Raw genomic sequence first — 17,807 nt, forward strand, 5'->3', positions numbered from 1 at the left:
AATGAAGCAGGTCTGGGCTCAGGATGTGCAGTGACAAGGTTCCCATTCTCAGGGCAGACAAATTCACATCTGGCTGGCTTCTCCCATGTGAGCAGGTTCCCATGGTGCCAGACAGGGACCAGGACTTCAGAATGAGGGGGACCATGGACCAGTTAGAGAGGAGGCTGTGAGAGTCTCACTCTGCTGCTAAAATTTCTCTGTCCTGTAGCTATGGGCTGACCAAGGAACAGTGAGGCTATGAGGGATGTCGTTTCCAGGAGGTGGCATGGAATAGCACAAACAGGGGCATCAGGATGGCAGAGAGAAGGAGTTGTAGCTGACTGCTCATGGATCCATGCCCTATGGAACCCAGGGCAGACCTGGGCTGTGCCATAGAGTCGAGAGACTAAGTAAGGCTGAAGGATGCACCTCTAACTGCTGCTTTTCTTTTATAACAGATGGGGAAGAAGGTGGTAGGAAAAAGCCAAACCAAACAGAACTGGTGGATTGAGGAAAGACTTTCTCCCTCAATGTCCTTTCCTTTGTGCAGAATGGGATAGTCACACTGCAAAGGCAGGAAAATCTGCTACACCCTGTCCATTCAACCTGACCCAGAGCACTCCCTGCTCCAAGTCGGGTCCTCTCCTTTCATGGATACAGGAAAGGTGATGCAAAGCACAGGACGTTCCTTTGTGCTCATCTCCCCAGCTGTCAGATCACACAGACCCTCCTTTCTCCTATTTTCTCCAGGGCTCAGCTAGGCATTTAGAAATACACCCTTGCAGGTTGAAAACCTATAAATGATTGTAAATGAAGATTCTGTCTGAGTATGTGCCAGCAGCTCCGTGGCACGAGTATGCTGTGGAGTTATTATCTATGCAGCACACATAGCTAATAAAAATGATCATTAAATTAACCCCAGCAATTTCCCATAGCTAAAGATGACACTTCTGGTTGATGCAGAATCTCTTCAAACAGCTGGAGGTTGCTGTGTTCCCTGCAGACTGTTTCTCCAGGCTTGAGTGAAAGAATCCTCCTCCAAATACCTCCTCAGAAAGCCCATTGTGCTCATCCTCTGCCAGAGCTCTGCCCTGGCACCATCTGCTAATATGAAGGGAAGAACCAGAGGTGAGAGCTTATTGGTAGAGTGCAGGAAGAAGCATGTAATTTTAGAAAGGGAGGAACTTAAGGGTGCAAGATGGGAAAGGGAAGGATAAATTGTGAGAGAGGAGTGAGAAAACATCTGTGACTGTGTGAGTCAGTGCTGGATTTGGAGGCAGAGGAAGAAAGCTTTGCTAACGAGGTCTGAAGCCTCATTTCTGACTGGCTCAGGCTCCAGCAGCTGAACACGTTTCTCCCAGAGCCAGGAGCAGAGGGCACTGTCACACTCTGAGCAGGCTGACGGGAGAGCAGATGCTGTGAAAGGAAGCTGTCTCAGCAGGCAACGGGCACAAGAACCATTCAGAGCTTGAAAGGGCAGAAAAAGAATATAACTCCTGCACATCTGGGGGGAGGATCAAACACCACAGCAGGCTCTTTCTCGTCACATCTGAGCTAAACCTGCGCTCACCATGCAGGCTTCTCTCTGCTGACAGGGTGCAGCACTGAACCATGGCACGACCAGGGTGCCAAGGGAGCTCTGGGGGTCTCTGGTCCAGCCCCCCACTCTGAGCAGAATGTCAATCGGCTGCTCAGCACCCTGTCCCATCCACAGTCAGCTGTCTCACGAAATGGAGATTGCCCACCTCTCGAGTCCCGGTGGTAGTGCTCAATTCCCTTCATAGGGCAAGTAATTTTCCTAATATCTAATCAGAACTTTCCTCCTTGCCATTTGCATTTTGGCTTCTCATTCCATCACTCTGCACCTCTGAGTCTGCGCCCTCCTATGAGGTAGTGAAGAAAACAAGGATGTCTCCATTTAGTCTTTCCCTGAAGCTTAAAACCCAGTTTCTCTCATCCTCTTCTCCTATGTCAGGTGTCTGAGCTCCTTCAAACTTTTTGGTGGCCTTCGGTGGACTTGATCCAGCATATTAGTGTCTTTCCTGTATTTGGGAATCTGAAACCAGACACAATTCCAGGCCCAAAGCAGAAACCTACCTGTTCTGGACACCCTTCTTAGCTAGTCTGGGCTCTGTTCTATGAGACCAATATGCCAAGAGACTGGGCTCATGATAAAATAATGTGTAATTCATATGCTGGGACTTCAGGTCTCCTGAAGTTGTGGGACCTGAAAGTCCTCTTTCTCCTTCCAGAGAAAGGGGTGGGAGCAGGAGAATGCCAGCTTGGGTCCTCCCAGCCCAGCATCCTGCCTCCCACATTTGGGCAGCAGCCAGAGCAGAGCAAAGAGTGTGAGATCAAGGCACGCACACACTGAATATTCTTATGCAGCTCAAACATTTCTTGAACTGAAGGTAATATCTTCATACTGCATAAACCTCAGGAGATTTTCTTTCCACAGATTTGTCCTGTGGATTTCATTAATCCCTGTTGACATTTAACAGCCACAGCCATATGTGGGAGTAGCCTAAAGCCAAGGGGAGAGAGGAAGCCTCTCCCTTTCACTTATTTTACCTCCTGCTCATTTGACTTGCTGTAATTGCCCCTCTCAGAGGTGTATACCTCAGTCATGGGCACCTCAGTTGTTTCTTCCAGGCTGAAGAGTCCCAGTGCACAGTTACCCTTCATGCAGCAGCCAGTCTGGACCTTGGCTTGTCCTTGCTGCCCTTCTCTGAGTTCTGCTGTTTTCTGTTTGAGATGGATTATTCCTAAGTGACACTAGCTCACACAGAGCCCACTGCTGCCTATTGAAAATGAGTATTGTGGTTCCCCCATGGATCATGTTATATTTGTTTTATGCAATTTCATCTGCTATTTCATTGCCTGGTGAAGGTGGGGGGGCTTCAGTCATCCCTCTGGGACCACCCTTCTCCATATTTCCTAGAACCACATGCAAAAATCTTAGGAGGTCCATCTCCTTGGCATTTGCCAAGATCAAGTATCCTCTCTGGTATCACAAATCCTGCAATTTACACGCCCGATAATGTGATCACCTGCCACTGTTGTGTCACCTGTATGGGTGATGCACACACTCTGTGTGTCTGTGCATACCCCTGTGCCAGCCCCTATCCAAAGTCACATTCCAAATCACCGTATTTGCCACGGAAAAGGAATCAGGAGTGTCCTGCACCAACCGATCCATCACCTGCCCTGCTGCTTGCTGCCACATCTGCTGCCCCTCCTGCCCAGGGAGAATCAGCTCTAATCATGTTGTATTTCCTGGAATGGAGCAATTTGCCCTAATTTCCCTGCTCCTGCCATAATCACTGCAGCCATGGGCAGGCAGCTAATCCACAGGGAATCTGCTTCATCCATCATTCCAGTGCTGGAGGGATGCGGTGCCACCAGCGACATGTCTGCAGCGCATGATGCAACAACTTGACAGGCAAGAAAAAGGTAGAACAAGAAAACAATTCCACTTTATTGCTCATTATATTTTCACTTGGTATTAAATCACTGCTAGTAATTGTTTGTGACATGTATCCACCTTTAACATCTCTCTTTTCTGCTGTCTTTTTTTAATGGAGACTGAATAAATACCATCACAGACTTTCTCTTGGGCATTCTGGAATAAAAAACAGGCTGCCAAGTCATGAGACCCTGACGTGAGGATGTGACTGCCATGCCCACACGGAGTGGTGCAGCCAGCCAGGGTGGGAGCCTTGGGACTGCAAGGAAGGATCCTAAGAGATCACAGAATCATGGAATAACCTGAGCTGGAAGGGACCTGCAAGGACCATCGAGTCCAACTTCTGTCCCTGCAGAGGACAGCCCAACAATCCAACCTTCCACCTGAGAGCATTGTCAAAAAGCTCCTGTAGCTCTGGCAGCCCTGGGGCCATGACCATTCCCTGGAGAGTGTGTTCAGTGCCCGACCATGCCTGACCATCCTCTGGGGAAGAACCTTTTCCTGATACCCACCGTAAACCTGACACAACTTCAATGCTGCACCATAGGCTTCTGTCAGTGGTCACCAGAGAGATCTTTGAGGTGTGAGAAATCCCCCGTGGTGAGGAGGTTATCATAAGGAAAAGTTCACTCCTTCCTCAAAAGCTGGACACGAGCTGGCAGCGATGGCAAGAGGAGAAGGAGGAGGCCGGGCCGCCGGCCCGGGGAGGCCGGGCAGGGCCCGCTGCGTCACGATTGACAGCGGCATGTGCGGGGCGTCTATAAACGGCGGCGGTGAGTGACAGGGCGGGCAGCGGCGGCCGCGGGGCAGGGCAGCCGCACTCCGGCCATGAGCTCGACCCGCAGGGCCCTCGCGGGCCTCTACGGGCGGGGAACGAGCCACATCGACGGCGCGGAGGAGGCCGAGAGCGCGGCCTGGGCCTCGCGGCCGGACCGACGGAGTTATCTGCTGGGCATCCGGCCCCAGAACAGGTGAGCGCCGGCCCAGGGAAGGCGCTGCTGTGGGTGCTGTCGCCGAGCTGGCCGCTGCCGTGGGTGCGGGTGGCAGCGGCCGCGGGGCTTGCGGGGGCCGCGCCGGGGGCAGGCGGCGGACGGAGGCGCGGGGGACGCGGGCCGGGCCGGGCCGGGCCGGGTGCAGCGGGGAGGGCGGGCTGGCCCTCACCCAAGCCGTGAGGCCAGCCGGCTGGAAGTGGTGTAGCCAATGGGCCTGGCCATTCCAGGGGAGAAAAACAAGCGATGGCTCGGGCACCCCAGAGGAGCTGGCGTGCTTAGACAATCCCTCGCCTTCCCAAAGAGAGCTGGGGGTGTCGCAGCTCTTGCCGGGCAGGGCCTGTCGGCATCGCACATTGTGTATGGCGGGGGGGGGGGGTGTGTGAAGTGGAGGAATCATAGAATAGAATCGTGGAATATCCTATCCACAAGGATCGTCGAGACCAGCCGCTGGCCCTGCACAGGACATCCCAACAATCCCACGCTGTGCCTGTGCTGGTTGTCCAAACACTCCTGGAGCTCTGGCAGCCTTGGGGCCATGACTGCTGCCCTGTGGAGTCTGTTATGGTGACCCACCACCTTCTGAGTGAAGAACCCTTTCTTAATAGCCAATAATCTAATCTGTTTTAACCCCCCTTGTACAGCTTCATGCTGGTCCCTCAGATCCTATCGCTGGTCACCAGAGACCAGAGACGGATAAGTGCTGCCTCTCTTCTTTCCTTCATGAGAAAGCTGCCGACCTCAGTGAAGTCTCTGTCCGAGCCGTCCTTATGAAATCCTTACAAACAAGAGTGTCTCCAGTTAAACTCAGGGAACAGCACTGACCTTCCTGCCTTCATTGTAGTGAAGCGGCTCACCGGGCAAAGCGAGGGGCCCACTGGGCTCCGTGCGCGGGTGCCTTATCTTACTGCCAAAAAGGCATTTCTGCACTGTAGATAGGGGCTGAGCAGCAATGAGATCAGCATTCCTGGGTCAGGAATGGCCTCCGGCACAGGGTCTAGGGTAGGAATAAGGCTTTGTTCGCAGGCAGAAGGTATGATAAACATGCTGTCAGCTGAGCCTGATGGAGGTTAGCAAACACAAAATTACACTGTGATGTGCCAGCAGTGCCCAAGGTGTCGGTGATTGTATGAGGCGTTCAAAAAAGCCTTGAAATTGCTTTGAATTCAGTGGGAATGCTCTTCAGTCTATAAGCTCTCCAAATGAGTGTGCCTCTTCCTTGCTGATGGTTTATAAATAATCCATTTCCAGCATGTCAAGCATTGATGCCTCAAGGAGTCAGACATTCATAAAAATAAATGGAGGACCAAAAGAGATAAAAAAGTGCTGCTTGGAAGTCAGGTGTTAGAACTGGGGTAAAGCCAAAGTGAAGTTGCCTGAATTCAGTTCCTTTGTGGTGGTATCATGTCGTGCTGGGGTATGAGCTAATGGCAGACTGGCCACACGCTGTGACATCTTCAGCATCACCAAATGCCCATACAGAGTCCACAGCGTGTGGCCTCAGATCATACCGTGAACTGGAAATCTCTTAACTGAGCCCAGTGACTCCATTCTGCAGATTCCAAGCAGACAGAAGCTTTAATAAAGAAGATGTTGAGGTGCTTGGGCTGCCTACAGTTTAACTCTTCTTTTCCTTGACTACGCTCAAATTGCAGCTTTAATCAGTTTAACCGTAAAGGAGGGTTCATCTATCCTGCAAGTAATACCTTCAGTGTTCCCAGCTGGATTCCCAGTTTCCTCTGTTGAGGAAGGCATGGAGCAATGTAGCACCCGTGCAGGCAGTGCACCTGGTGTCTTCTGGCTGTACCACCACTTGAGGCTGTGGCTCAGGAATGGTAAATCTGGCCCATGGCTGCAGAGCTCTTGAGCCCTGAACCTCTTGTCAACCTAATTCTGCCATGGCTGCACCCCGTTTTCTGTCTGTGGGTGCCCAGTGCTGGTAATGGGACTCTGTGCTGCCCCCCCTTAAATCAGCAGCACGTTCAATTTCCACAAATTCTCCAATCATTTTTCCAACCACTTATGTACATGATTATCAAAGCTTGTGGCAAGGCAGTTTCATTTTGTCTCTTTAACTCCACCGTCTGCCCCTTCTGTTGTAAGAAGCAGCGACTAAATAATCGCTGAATGGCAAAATTGACCTTTCCATGAGTTCATGGCGACTCCTAGATTCCCTTATGAGTTGGGGAGGACACATATAAAAGTCTTGGTTCCCTGCAGAGCCCTGTAAGTCCTGAAGACTTGAGCCCGGATTTTTGGAAATTGTTGTCTAAGATGCAGGTCAAGGGCTTGAATGAAGTGGGGTTTTTTGTGTTGCAATTAAATAATGTATCATAACAATTCTGGGAAGCAAGTGAGTGGAATGGTGTAGCAAGGAGACTTTCAGAAAGCAGTTATGGCTTTAATTAAATCCAGGAACATCTGGAGAGCTTGCCTGGGAGAACTTGAAAAGCATGATGGGCAACGTGCAGAACAGCAGATAACACTGAGCAGCTCTCTTCAACGCAGAATGGATTTGGATTTGCTGCGTTTGAAGCTAACAAAGGCAATGAGAAACGATGCAGACGCAGGATTGCTTTGGGAGGCTACTGTAGTGGTTAGAAAACTAAAATGGATATTCTCATCCATAGAAAATGTGTTTTTTCAGGTTTCTCTCTTTCTGTCTTTATATGTATATGTAGAGTATGTTTAACCAAAATATTTGCCTTTTCTCCTCACTGCTTCGTAGAGCAGTGGAAAGTGTAGTAACATGGTAGAGATACACAAAGACTTGGGGAAATCTTTAAGAAAAGAAACTGAGGTTGGAAATCTCTGCTTTTGGGGTGGCTTCTGAACACATTCTGCTCTGCAGTTCCCAGCACAGGAGTGGAGCTGTTGGAACGAGTCTAGAGGGAAGCACCAAGATTGTCAGAGGGATGGAACACCTCTGCTATGAGAAAAGGCTGGAACTGTGCATCCTGGAGAGGCTTTTGGGTAACCTTGTCACAGCACAGCTGGTCTGTAGCTGGACAGACAAATTTAGCCATAACAGAAAATCTAATTTGCCTAAGTCTAGCTCATTGTAGAAAAGAAGTAAATAGGTCCCTGGGTGAGCAATGATAGGATGGATTTGAACTCAAACAGGGAGACTAACTAATTCTATTTAATCCTGAATGCAGAGATATCACTGGCTAGAGAGCTGGGTGGTGCTGAGACCCTGACTAATCAGTTGTCCAAGCTTGGGAATTTTGAACTTTCGATAAAAGGAGGCAGCCATAATAGATCTTTGCTGTTTGTCTCATCATCATCAGTGAGTCCAGTCGTGAATCTGTCTCCAACCTATGACCATAACGTAATATAACCTAGTTGTGGCCTTCCAGTACCTGAAGGCAGCCTAAAAGAAGGATGGAGAGAGACTCTTTACAAGGGCTTGAAGTGGCAGGACAAGGGGGAATGGCTTCAAACTGCCAGAGGGCAGAGTTAGTTGGGCTATTAGGATGAAATTCTTCCCTGTGAGGGTGGTGAGGCCCTGGTACAAGTTGCCCAGAGAAGCTGTGGCTGCCCCATCCCAGGAAGTGTTCCAGGCCAGGTTGGACAGGGTTTGGAGCAACCTGGGATAGAGGAAGTTGTCTCTGCCCATGGCAGGTGATGGAATGGGATGAGCTTTAAGGTCCCATCCAGCCCAAACCATTCTGTGGTTTGATGCTGAGGGAAGTTTGGATGGTCTTACTTGGTTTCCGCAATCCTGTTGGAGGAAAGGGATGTCATGTAAACGGAAGGATATGAATTTGGTAACCAGAACATGAGTTTTCTGGGTTTTAACTTGTAGAATTTTCCAGAGGTGCTGCTAAGGGGGGCAGAAGAATAGAGGTGTTGAAAATGGCCTTAGATAGAACATCATCCTTTTATTTAACAGAGTGTTCAGGGTATCCACTCTTCGTGCCCTTGGGAACTAAGGATTTTCCCTGTGAGCAAACAAATCACTGTCTTTCCTTCGCTGGTCTTCTAACATACCTGACAATGTGAGGAGCAGCTTATGGCCACAGTGACTTGCCCTTTCCTCTGGCTGCTGACAAGATGTGGGGGGTTTTTTATTTTATTTTTTATTAATAAACCTGTTGTGTCTCAAAGCACTTGACTATAATTGTTTCACGAAGAGAGAGGAGGAGCTGTCAGTCCTGTCCAGGCTCTGCCTTAGCTGCATTTGTGGGTCACAACTCTCAAGGCATCATTTTAGGTGTCCTTGTAAGAACAAGCAAGTCTGGAGAGTGTATTGTGCAGAGAGATGCAATTTTATATAAAACCCTCATCTGAGTGCTAGGCAAACCTCTCTGCTGGAAGCGATCCGCACCTCTTACCTCATGCAGGTGTCTGCTCCTCAGTCTCATTAGAGCATTGCTTCCTTGCTTGAATATCTTTCTACTGTCATAGCTGTATCATGTACAGATATTTATAGAGTGTAGTGACATTGCCTCTGATCTTTTCTTGGATAACTCTGCTCAGGGAGGCAGTTGAGCTCAGGAGAGGGCCTTGCCACCTGGCTTCTCTGGCTGGAAACCATCCCCAATCTTGTCCTTCTTGCTTTGCACATAATATCAAATGAAGGAGAAAGATCTGTTGCTATAATAAGGTGTGCTGGAAGCTGAGGAGCACTTGGTTCCTGAAAAGCAGCTTTAGTTCAGTCGAGTTCCCTCTTTAGCAGCTGGGTGGGCACCTGTAATGTCCGATGGGACTTCACTTTTGGCGAGGAGTGGTGTAACGCCCTGGTCAGATGCCAGCTGAGGCACCTGAGAGCACTCAGTCAGTTTGATTTGTGGGATGGAAGTGTCCCAAACTCAGGAAGGAGGGACAGCCAGTACCCACTGGAAAGGCAAAGCTAAAGGCATCAGTAACTCATCTCCACACCCTGTGACCTGTAGGACAGAGATGTCTGTTTCCCGTTGCTGTAACTACCTGCACAGGGGTGTCTGCTTTGACTGGGGCTCCTCGGTGGCTGTGCACACTGAATAACAATCCTCAGCAATTCCAAAGGGAGGTTTTTCAGCTCCCTTTCTATAGCCTCCTGTCCATATGTCCGTATCTGCTAGAAAGCCAAGTGGAGCCGAGTGTGTAGGCTGGGGAGCTGATGAGCTTCAAGGCCACTATTAAGGTTTAGGGTACATCACATGTGAGAGCTGTGCTCTTCTCAGAAAACCTCATAAAAGGGGATGTTTCCCAGGCCAAGGATACCATTGTGTGGAGGGGAGAGTGTGGTCATCTCCAAACAAGGCACCTCTCATGCCACAGTAGAGGCAGTTCCCAGGAGTTGGGATTAAAACCTGCTCTACCCTTGCTTTCTTTCAATGAGGGGAGGAAGATATAAGTGAGTGAGGTTGCTGTGTCACACTGACTCAGTCTCACACTTCACAGCATCGCCTGGTCTAGGAAGAGGAAGGTGCAAGGGCTGTTACAGGCAATTTTTTTTTTTTTTTTTTTTTTTTTTCCTCTGTGTAATGAGCTGCCAGGAGGATGTCACCTTTCCTGGGCATCTCATTGTCCAATATTTGCTTTCCTTTTTTTTTTTTTTTTTTTTTTTTTTTCCCATTTCTCATTCCTTGGTGTGTTTCTAAGTTTAATTTGGGCCATAAAGACAGCAATAATTCAGAGTTAAAATACACAAATCTGAGCTATCTTCAGAGCACTACAGAGGCTGATACTGGAATGTGTAACTTAATTTATTGTTTTCCACCTTCTCTGTTAATGAAATCTAGCCTGAATTGTTACACACAAGTCCATGTTCATCTCAGCGAAAAGTGAATTACCTGCAGAAAAAAATTGCTACATTTCTGCATCTCTGGCATCGATTCGGTCTGTGACCTTGACAAGCAAAGACTCAATACATCTGTTTTCCAGTCAGTGAAATAACAATGTGTCTTGTGCAGCAACACAGCACTCAGAGCTGCTTTATCACGGGCCTGCTGATAGCTCCTGCCATGGTATATGAACACCAGCACACTCGTTCTGTGTGTGCAGGGAGTGCTTGATAAGGAGCGGGACACATGGCAGGAGAGCAGCTGTGAGCACAACCATGCCTACATGAAAGCCTCAGTATTTAAATGTTTTAAATTGCTTCCTTATACTTGGGAGTCTTCATGTGCAAAACTTGCCCAATAATGCCGTGGATCAGAGAGCCATTCTGAGGGAGAATGTCTGTAGGGAAGTGCCAGTCCCTCTGTCCAGCTCCCAGGGTGGACAGGCTGCCCGGTTCCAGTCTCCATGGGCTTCCCGAGGAGCTTTGCTGCAATGCTGATTCCCTCCAAACATAACTTGGACACGTTTTAGTGGTTTTGCTGTCATGGACATGTTCTGCTGGTTTTTTCCTTCCCTGGACAGCTTGTGTGGGTCAATTTTCATGCTGTGGAAGAGCACTGAAAAATATTGATACTGCTGCAGCTCAAGCAGCTCAAGTCCAGGTGCTTGTCCATATGACCACTGTCAAGCCTGTTTCAGGGTCTCCTGAGCTCTTGTTCACTTCCGTGTGAGGAATGAACTGGAAGGAGAAAGATTTCTTTATCTCAGTGATAAGAAATACCTAAAGAGAGTAATTTCATGGATGATTGCATGAAAGGGTTAAAAAAGGTGCCAGACTGAAAATCTATGTTTTTCAAGCAGTTTAGTGCTAGTGGATGCCAGCCCAGACCATCAACTTGAGTGGTTAAAGAAAGTGAGTAGTGTTGACAGTTCTGCCTTCTGCCCTTGCAAGGCTGAAATTTGGCAAGTACATGAAAAACGAGGATGGCTGTCTTCACTTCCAAAGGAAATTACGAGTAGTTGAAGGGCTAAAACCTTTAAGATGATGACAAATGGCCAAAGGAGTTTGAAAGCATATGATAAAATGAAATTTAACGAGAACTGAGACTGATAGAAGGGATGTGGTGGAGAGGTATAATGCTATGGTCCAGCACTTAAGAACAGTTCTGTATTTTTAGAACCAGCTTATAAAAAGCTGAGCTTCTCTTCATCAATGGGAAGTGCCTGAGGAGGCTTCATCCCACCAGTGCTGGACATGTCTGGAGCAGACCTTTCTGAAGTCCACTTCTCCAATAGAAGAAAAGGTTAAACTTGAGTCCTTGGTTCGCTACTTCAGGTGTGTTCCTCGGGATAACATAAGCATTTGCCTTTATCCAGTAACCATAATGGCCCCGAGCATGCTCGGGGGAGACGCAGCCGTGCTGATGCTACATTTCATTAGCAGAGCCCTGTGCTGTGTGTGCTCCTAAGTCCCTGGGGAGCCCGGGGCACAGACAGCCCAGTCCCAGGGAGGATCAGACCAGGAAAGCTGCAGCATCTGGTGCCCTGCTCAGGAGCTGCATGTTTCCAGCAGGGTGGATTGGGTTCTGATGTAGCTGTGCTGTCACAGCTCTACATGGATATGCTGGAACGTAATTGAAGTGAAGCGCCAGCTGCCTGCAGGCAGGGCTGTGCTGGCTGCAGGATCCACAATTTGATCGTGCTCTCTGGGGCTTGAATCTCTAGTCTGAAAAGCAAATTTAGCATATTGAGGTTAAACTTCAATTAATGCATGATGGCCTTTTTCTTCTGATAATATCAAGAGGCCCTCAAGAGACTCTCAGTTCAGTGTTGAGCGTTGTCTCAGGATGTGCAGTGAATAAAGCCCATGTTGTCTCAATACTGGGGATTAAAAAAAAGGGGCTGTCAGTGCTTACTGTTTGATCACATCCGTGAGCACAATGGGTTCATGGCACAAGCAGCCTTTGTTCTGACTCTTGCTATTTTCTTTACGTCCAAGCCAAGACACATCCCTATTTGTCTTTTGCAAGAAATCGTGATTAAAACCACACTACTGCCTGCACTAGCATTCTGGCTAGCAATGATTTTGGGGACTTCCCTTTAAGAAGGTCTTTAGTATTCCTGGAGGGTAAAAAGATGTTTTTCCTTTGCAGTGGTAAGCAAAATGTTTTGGGACAACTCATACCCATGAATTGTGTTTCCAGACAGATGGAGGTGCCTGGGGGCAGCCCAGAGCACAGTGCTACAGCTGTCTCTGAGATCACTCAGGGTGGTCGTGCTTGGGAGGAGGCTGGGAGGAGGAACCTGGATCCCCAGGAGGTCAGGACAGGGGACATGAGAGCAGCACGAGGTGCAATTTGAGCTCTAGAAGCTCTGAGGGTGTCTCTGAGTGTTGAGGACTAGGTGAGGTGCTGGTTAGTAAGGCAGGTAATGCAAAGTTGGGCCTGGCGGTGCCAGAAAGGGCATGGAGCCCACAGGGATGTTGCAAGAGGTGGAAGGACACAGCTCCTCTGTCTGGCTTCTCCCATGGACCAGCACAACACACGAAAGATGGATCAGGTGAGTGAGTGATCCTCAGCCTGTTACTGTGAGCATTTGATTTTCCCAGCTGGATCACACCCAACCTGCACATCCTTTGGCTGCATGACCAGCAGTTGGCACTGGGAATGGACCAGGATTGTGTGGCTGGGGGTGGAGAGGGTGGAGCTGCTGCCAAAAGACCAAGTGCCACCCATGTTGAACCGGTTAAAGCTGCTCCTGAGCAACAGTCCAAAATTTCTGCTGTCTTTGCCCTCCCTGAAGGGAGAAGAGTCAGTGAGCCCTTCAGGTTTTTCTTAAAGGAAATATGTAATTATTTGAGTAAAGTGTCAGGACTTCAAGCTGAACTACTTCTTTTCTTACTGTTCACCTGGAGGTTCTGCCTCCACAGGTGGAATGTACAGTTGGCAGGAACAATTTTCAGAGTCTCTCTGTGATCTTTTTTAGGGCAAGACTTGGAGTCCTGCTGACTTCCACATGACTGGGACTCACACCTTTGGGTAGGAGACCTGAAGAAGTGCACCTTCAGGTGGCTCTCCATGTGGTTCTTTCTGCTGTCTCCTGTAGCACCATCCTAGAGCACTGAAGTTTGGTGGTTCACTGGTGTTCAGAACAGAGGCTGAGAGGGTTTGGTCTCTGTGCATGTAGGGATGTGGCAGTCTGGCTTGGTACATCCCAGAGGGGATGCTCATGCTGCGGTCATTTCCAAGGCTGTATGTGGTGAGGTTGTTGCATAGGCATAACATGGACCTCAGTGCAATTAAATCACTGAGCTTACATGCTGCTGAGTAGCTTGTCCCTGTTAGTTTTAGACTTCTGATTGCCATGTGGGTGAGCTCAAGGCTTGAGGAGCCGTTCCTGACTGCTGCAGGTCAATGCGCAGAGGTTGTTTCCTACAGCCCGCCACAGTCTGGCAGTGTGGCTCTTTGGCTAGGACATGGGGCCCTGAAGACAACCCTTTGGGAGAGCTGGTGACCACTGGTAAGTAGCTCACCAAGATGTCCTGTGCAGGACTTGTGGGTTTGATTTTGTTCCCTGAACTGGTTAATGCTACTACACGTTCCCACAAAGATAGCAAAATGTGTAGGTTCTTGTAAAGTCTACGTCTGTTATTTTATTTTAATGTTTTGCCAGACCTTAGTGCCTTGATTGGCAAGCTGGAAAGCAATGTGATCAGAGAGATTTCAGCTTCTCCCAGGAGCTGTCCTTGGAAGCACAGAGGGCACCCAGCTCAGGCCACCTGCTTGCCAGCAGGGAATTGAGCTGGTCTCGTCCGTACTCCCGCCTGCATTTAACTGGACATCTCCTGTGGAGTTGCCTGCTTTAAGCACAGTGCTGCAGATGGTGCATGGAAGGCTCAAGGTGCTGCTTCTTGGAAACATACTTGTATAAATGTCCTGACACTGATTCTCTGCGGTTAACGACCATTTCATTTTTACAGCCGTTGATTTCAATTGACAATGTGGCTTGCTCGTCCTGGCAGGCAGCCTAAGGCAGCTGTACCTTCTTTTAATAGGAACTCTGACCTCTGCAAAATGACTCATCATTAATATGTCTCTGTAACGGTTTGTTTATTTCAGCTCCTTTCCGTGCTTCTCTCTCTAATGGTTTTTGTGCTGTTTTTTGCTTAGCTTATCAAGCAGCAGATTCTCTCCCTCCAGTTTAGGAAGGTAAAACTACATTGCATTAAACTGCTCTGACCAAACACTTTTCTGAATCTGTCTGCACGCGATTAACCTGTAATGCTTTGGTACTAATTAATTAATCAGTCGAGAGCCCTGAAGTGATCTAACAGCCTCATTCTGCGTGATTTGATCCCTAATACTTGCTTGAACTGCACAAAGAAAAGTGAATGTTCATCATAATTCCTGTATTAAGGTACAAGAAATATTCCTCTTTCTTAGCCGAAGGATGGGTATTCAGCTACTTCTTTATATTAAAGTGAGACTTCCATACAGAGACATTAAAATTTGGATGTGACTGCCCGGAGACATTCAGAGGAAAAATTTTCTTCCACTTGCCATTGTTGTGAGGATCCTCATTCACTTGGACTCTGCCCCAAAATGCACTTGTACAGCTGTACTTTGCTTTTGGCAAAAGAACACATTTGGAAATCAGTTGGCATTTCCGGTTTGCTGGAGTGGCCTGTAGGAGAAGGACTGTGGAGGGAAAGGCCTCTCCAGAACACTTCGATAGCTCTGGGATTTCTAATCAAAACGTCAGGAAAAGAAAATTGTGACAAGAGGAATACACTTCTCAAATCTCCTTTTCCAGCAGGCTTTTGTATGGAAATCCCTCTTTAATTGAAAAGGCTACTGAATTGCCAGGGGTCTCTTCTAGGCTCCAGGGCTTTTTCTGCCCCAAAGATGCAGCTCCAGGAAGGCCCAAAGGAAAAGTGTCTAGTGCTTTTGCGTCCAGCTCCTCGAATGCTCTGAATTACTGATTTAGAAAGCAATTTGAATTGAACAAGCCTCCTTGCAGCTGGAGTGAGTCAGCTGAGAGCCCCACAGTGCCAGAGCCTTCAAATCCTGCTGTGACCAACACAATGGTTTCTTTGAAAGACCCAACAGACCTTCCAGGCATCCTGCCAAGTGTCACTGGCCAAGTCTCTGATTCATCTGCCAGGCCTGTGGCGCCCCCAGCTTTTGACCACAGCTGCTTTCCAGAGCCATTCAGTAGCCTTTGCTGTATGTATTTCACCTTGTTGTGGGATTTGCACTGAGTGGACCAGGCTTATTCCTGGTGCTGCCTGCTGGTGCCGGTGGCATGGTGCTGGGATTAAACTGGGTCCCAAGAGCCACTACGTGTGTGTGCATCACTTGATTATAAGATGCTGATCCAGTTGCCCACCTGCTGGGGTATGAAGTGTTGGTTGATGCTTGGGAAATTCCTTTATGTGGATCTGAAAGGCATTTACTGGTATGGGGTGGGGGATCTGTATTGAAGGGAGCATCAAAACCCTACCAGTAACTGCCTTGTATTGGATTGTCTGCCTTGCTCCGTGGAAATGGGCATTTTTTTCCTGGGACTGGAATTTGGAAAGGTTGTTCTGGTTTGAAACAGCTTTTGACTCCCACAGCTCTTTCCTGGTCCCACAGCTGAGTGAAGAGTTGCTTGCCAGGGCCAGTGTCCTAGTAACCATTGATTTCCACAGAAAACAGTCTGAACTGTGGAATCTGTTATTTTTATACCATGCCACACGTGTTTGGAAACAGACCATGCTTATAACTCTCATTCAGTGGATGAATCAGGTTTGCAATATCCTGAGCTTCCCCTACCCTGACCCTCATCCAGCACAAGGTGCCTGGGAGCTGGGTGAGGTTCCTGCTGCATCCCAGTGGGTTGTTACTCAGGGATTCACCTCCCTTCATCTCTTATCAACCCATTCTAACTGAAGGCAGAGGAAAAATAATGACGTTGCAGCCTCCAGGTAAGTTTTCAGGGTGGATGAAACAGGCAGTTGCTGTGGCTGTAGCTCTCCTGTCACCTTCAGCCACGTGTGCTTAGTCCCTGTCAGTGCACCTTCCCTTGCTGGGTCATGCTAAATGTGGGGTTTTTTGGTTTGCCCTGAACCAGTTAGCTTCCTTAGCAGGTAGAGCATTGTGAGGCTGGGGTCCTCCCCATGGAACCCTCACCACACACTCTGAGCCCTTCTGCTCATGATGGAGCTGTGTCAGGAGTGGTTTGGGCATTTGTTCCACCCCTTGCTTGTTTCTGAAAGCTGATCACTTGTTAAGGAATGTCTTCCACTGCTGAAAATTATATAAATAGAGCTGCCAGCTTCCGGTTCTCTTGCAATATTAGCTGTTTCTCCCAACGTCTTTGCACTTGAGACCTTGGGGTTCCCTCTCCTATTGTAAATATGTACCATTTTAATTGGAAAAACTAAATCAGAAGCTCTTCCCTTCCAAGAGCCTCAGCATTATCTGAGTGAAAACCCAATTTGGATTTGAATAATTTCCCTTAATTTAAGAAAGCCCAGATTTTCTGGGACCTGTCTCAGTTATGCTGCAGTAGGGTTGGCAGTACTGGATGAATATGGCGCACTCATTGAACAGCGCTGAAATACCTGGAGAATCCATGGTCCACTTTTGAGCATTATAGATTGCACTGTTAGGATAGTTCTGGCTATTTGGGTGTCCCAACATGAACTTCGAGGTCAGAGCTTGACCCCCCTGGAGTAGGGAGTGTGAGTGCCCACCTGCAGCAGTAAGGGGTTAAACAGGGAATTCCTTCCCAGATAATTCCTGGGTTCAGAAAGCTGCTAGCCAGACTCAGGTGTTCCTCAGTGAGCTGTTCCACAGCTGGCAGCTTTTCTTCAATTCTAAGAGGGCTGCTGTGTTCAGGAGACATGTTCGAGTCACACTTGGCCTGAAATGACATAAATTCTTCACAAATAATAAAAAAATCCCAGTGAACAGAACAACTCTTGAAACAATTACAGTTCAGAACTGGGAATTTACTTTGTCAGATGGAGCTCTAAGCTTGCTGGCTGGTCAAAGAGATGTTTTGGTATAAAGAGCTAAAACAGGTCTTCATTCATCCAGTGGATCAACATTCATTGCCCTGGTAACCATAAAGGCTAAGACAAAGGGAATGGCTCCCAAATGTCGCTTTAAATTGACAGTCATCTTAGGAGGTAGAAATCAGTCGAATGCCCTGACACTGGACTGGACTTGTGAGCAAGTGCAGGGATGATGGGAGGGAAGCGGGCATGGACACCGAGAACACAGGCTGCTGAGGTGAGACACAAGGTGGACCCTTTGATTTTTCTGGTGCTTTTATCTCTAAGAAATGCTTCTTGAATCTTCCAGGAGCACCTTCTGCGCAATCATTTCTCAGCTGACGGAGGAAACACAGCCACTATTTGAAACCACTATCAAATCCCGTGCTGTGTCCGAGGACTCTGATGCTAAATTCACGTGCATAGTGACAGGTAACAGTGTCTTCAGTGAATAACCTGGTCCTGCCTCACCTGCTGGACTTGTGCCAATTAAATTCTGCAGCAAGTGATAACAAGCCCACTGTTGCTAGAATGCCAAGCAAAGGTTCAGCAATTGCATGGT

The 17,807-nt window shown here is 48.3% G+C and overlaps 1 protein-coding gene across 2 annotated transcripts in view; it reads left to right on the plus strand.

Moving 5' to 3' along the window:
• The first annotated feature begins 4,249 nt into the window (after window positions 1-4,249).
• ALPK3 (alpha kinase 3) overlaps window positions 4,250-17,807 on the plus strand; it is a 32,791-nt gene continuing 19,233 nt past the window's right edge. Inside the window, exons 1-3 of one of the 2 annotated variants that reach the window (XM_040077006.2) lie at window positions 4,250-4,416; window positions 14,373-14,411; window positions 17,556-17,677. In XM_040077006.2, the coding sequence (XP_039932940.1) occupies window positions 4,274-4,416; window positions 14,373-14,411; window positions 17,556-17,677 (304 nt within the window). In that variant the 5' untranslated portion in view covers window positions 4,250-4,273. The remainder of the gene's footprint in view (window positions 4,417-14,372; window positions 14,412-17,555; window positions 17,678-17,807) is intronic. The other variant, XM_040077007.2, reaches the window with a different exon arrangement.

Source organism: Hirundo rustica, chromosome 13 (genome assembly GCF_015227805.2).
Source record: "Hirundo rustica isolate bHirRus1 chromosome 13, bHirRus1.pri.v3, whole genome shotgun sequence".
NCBI classification, from domain to species: domain Eukaryota; kingdom Metazoa; phylum Chordata; class Aves; order Passeriformes; family Hirundinidae; genus Hirundo; species Hirundo rustica.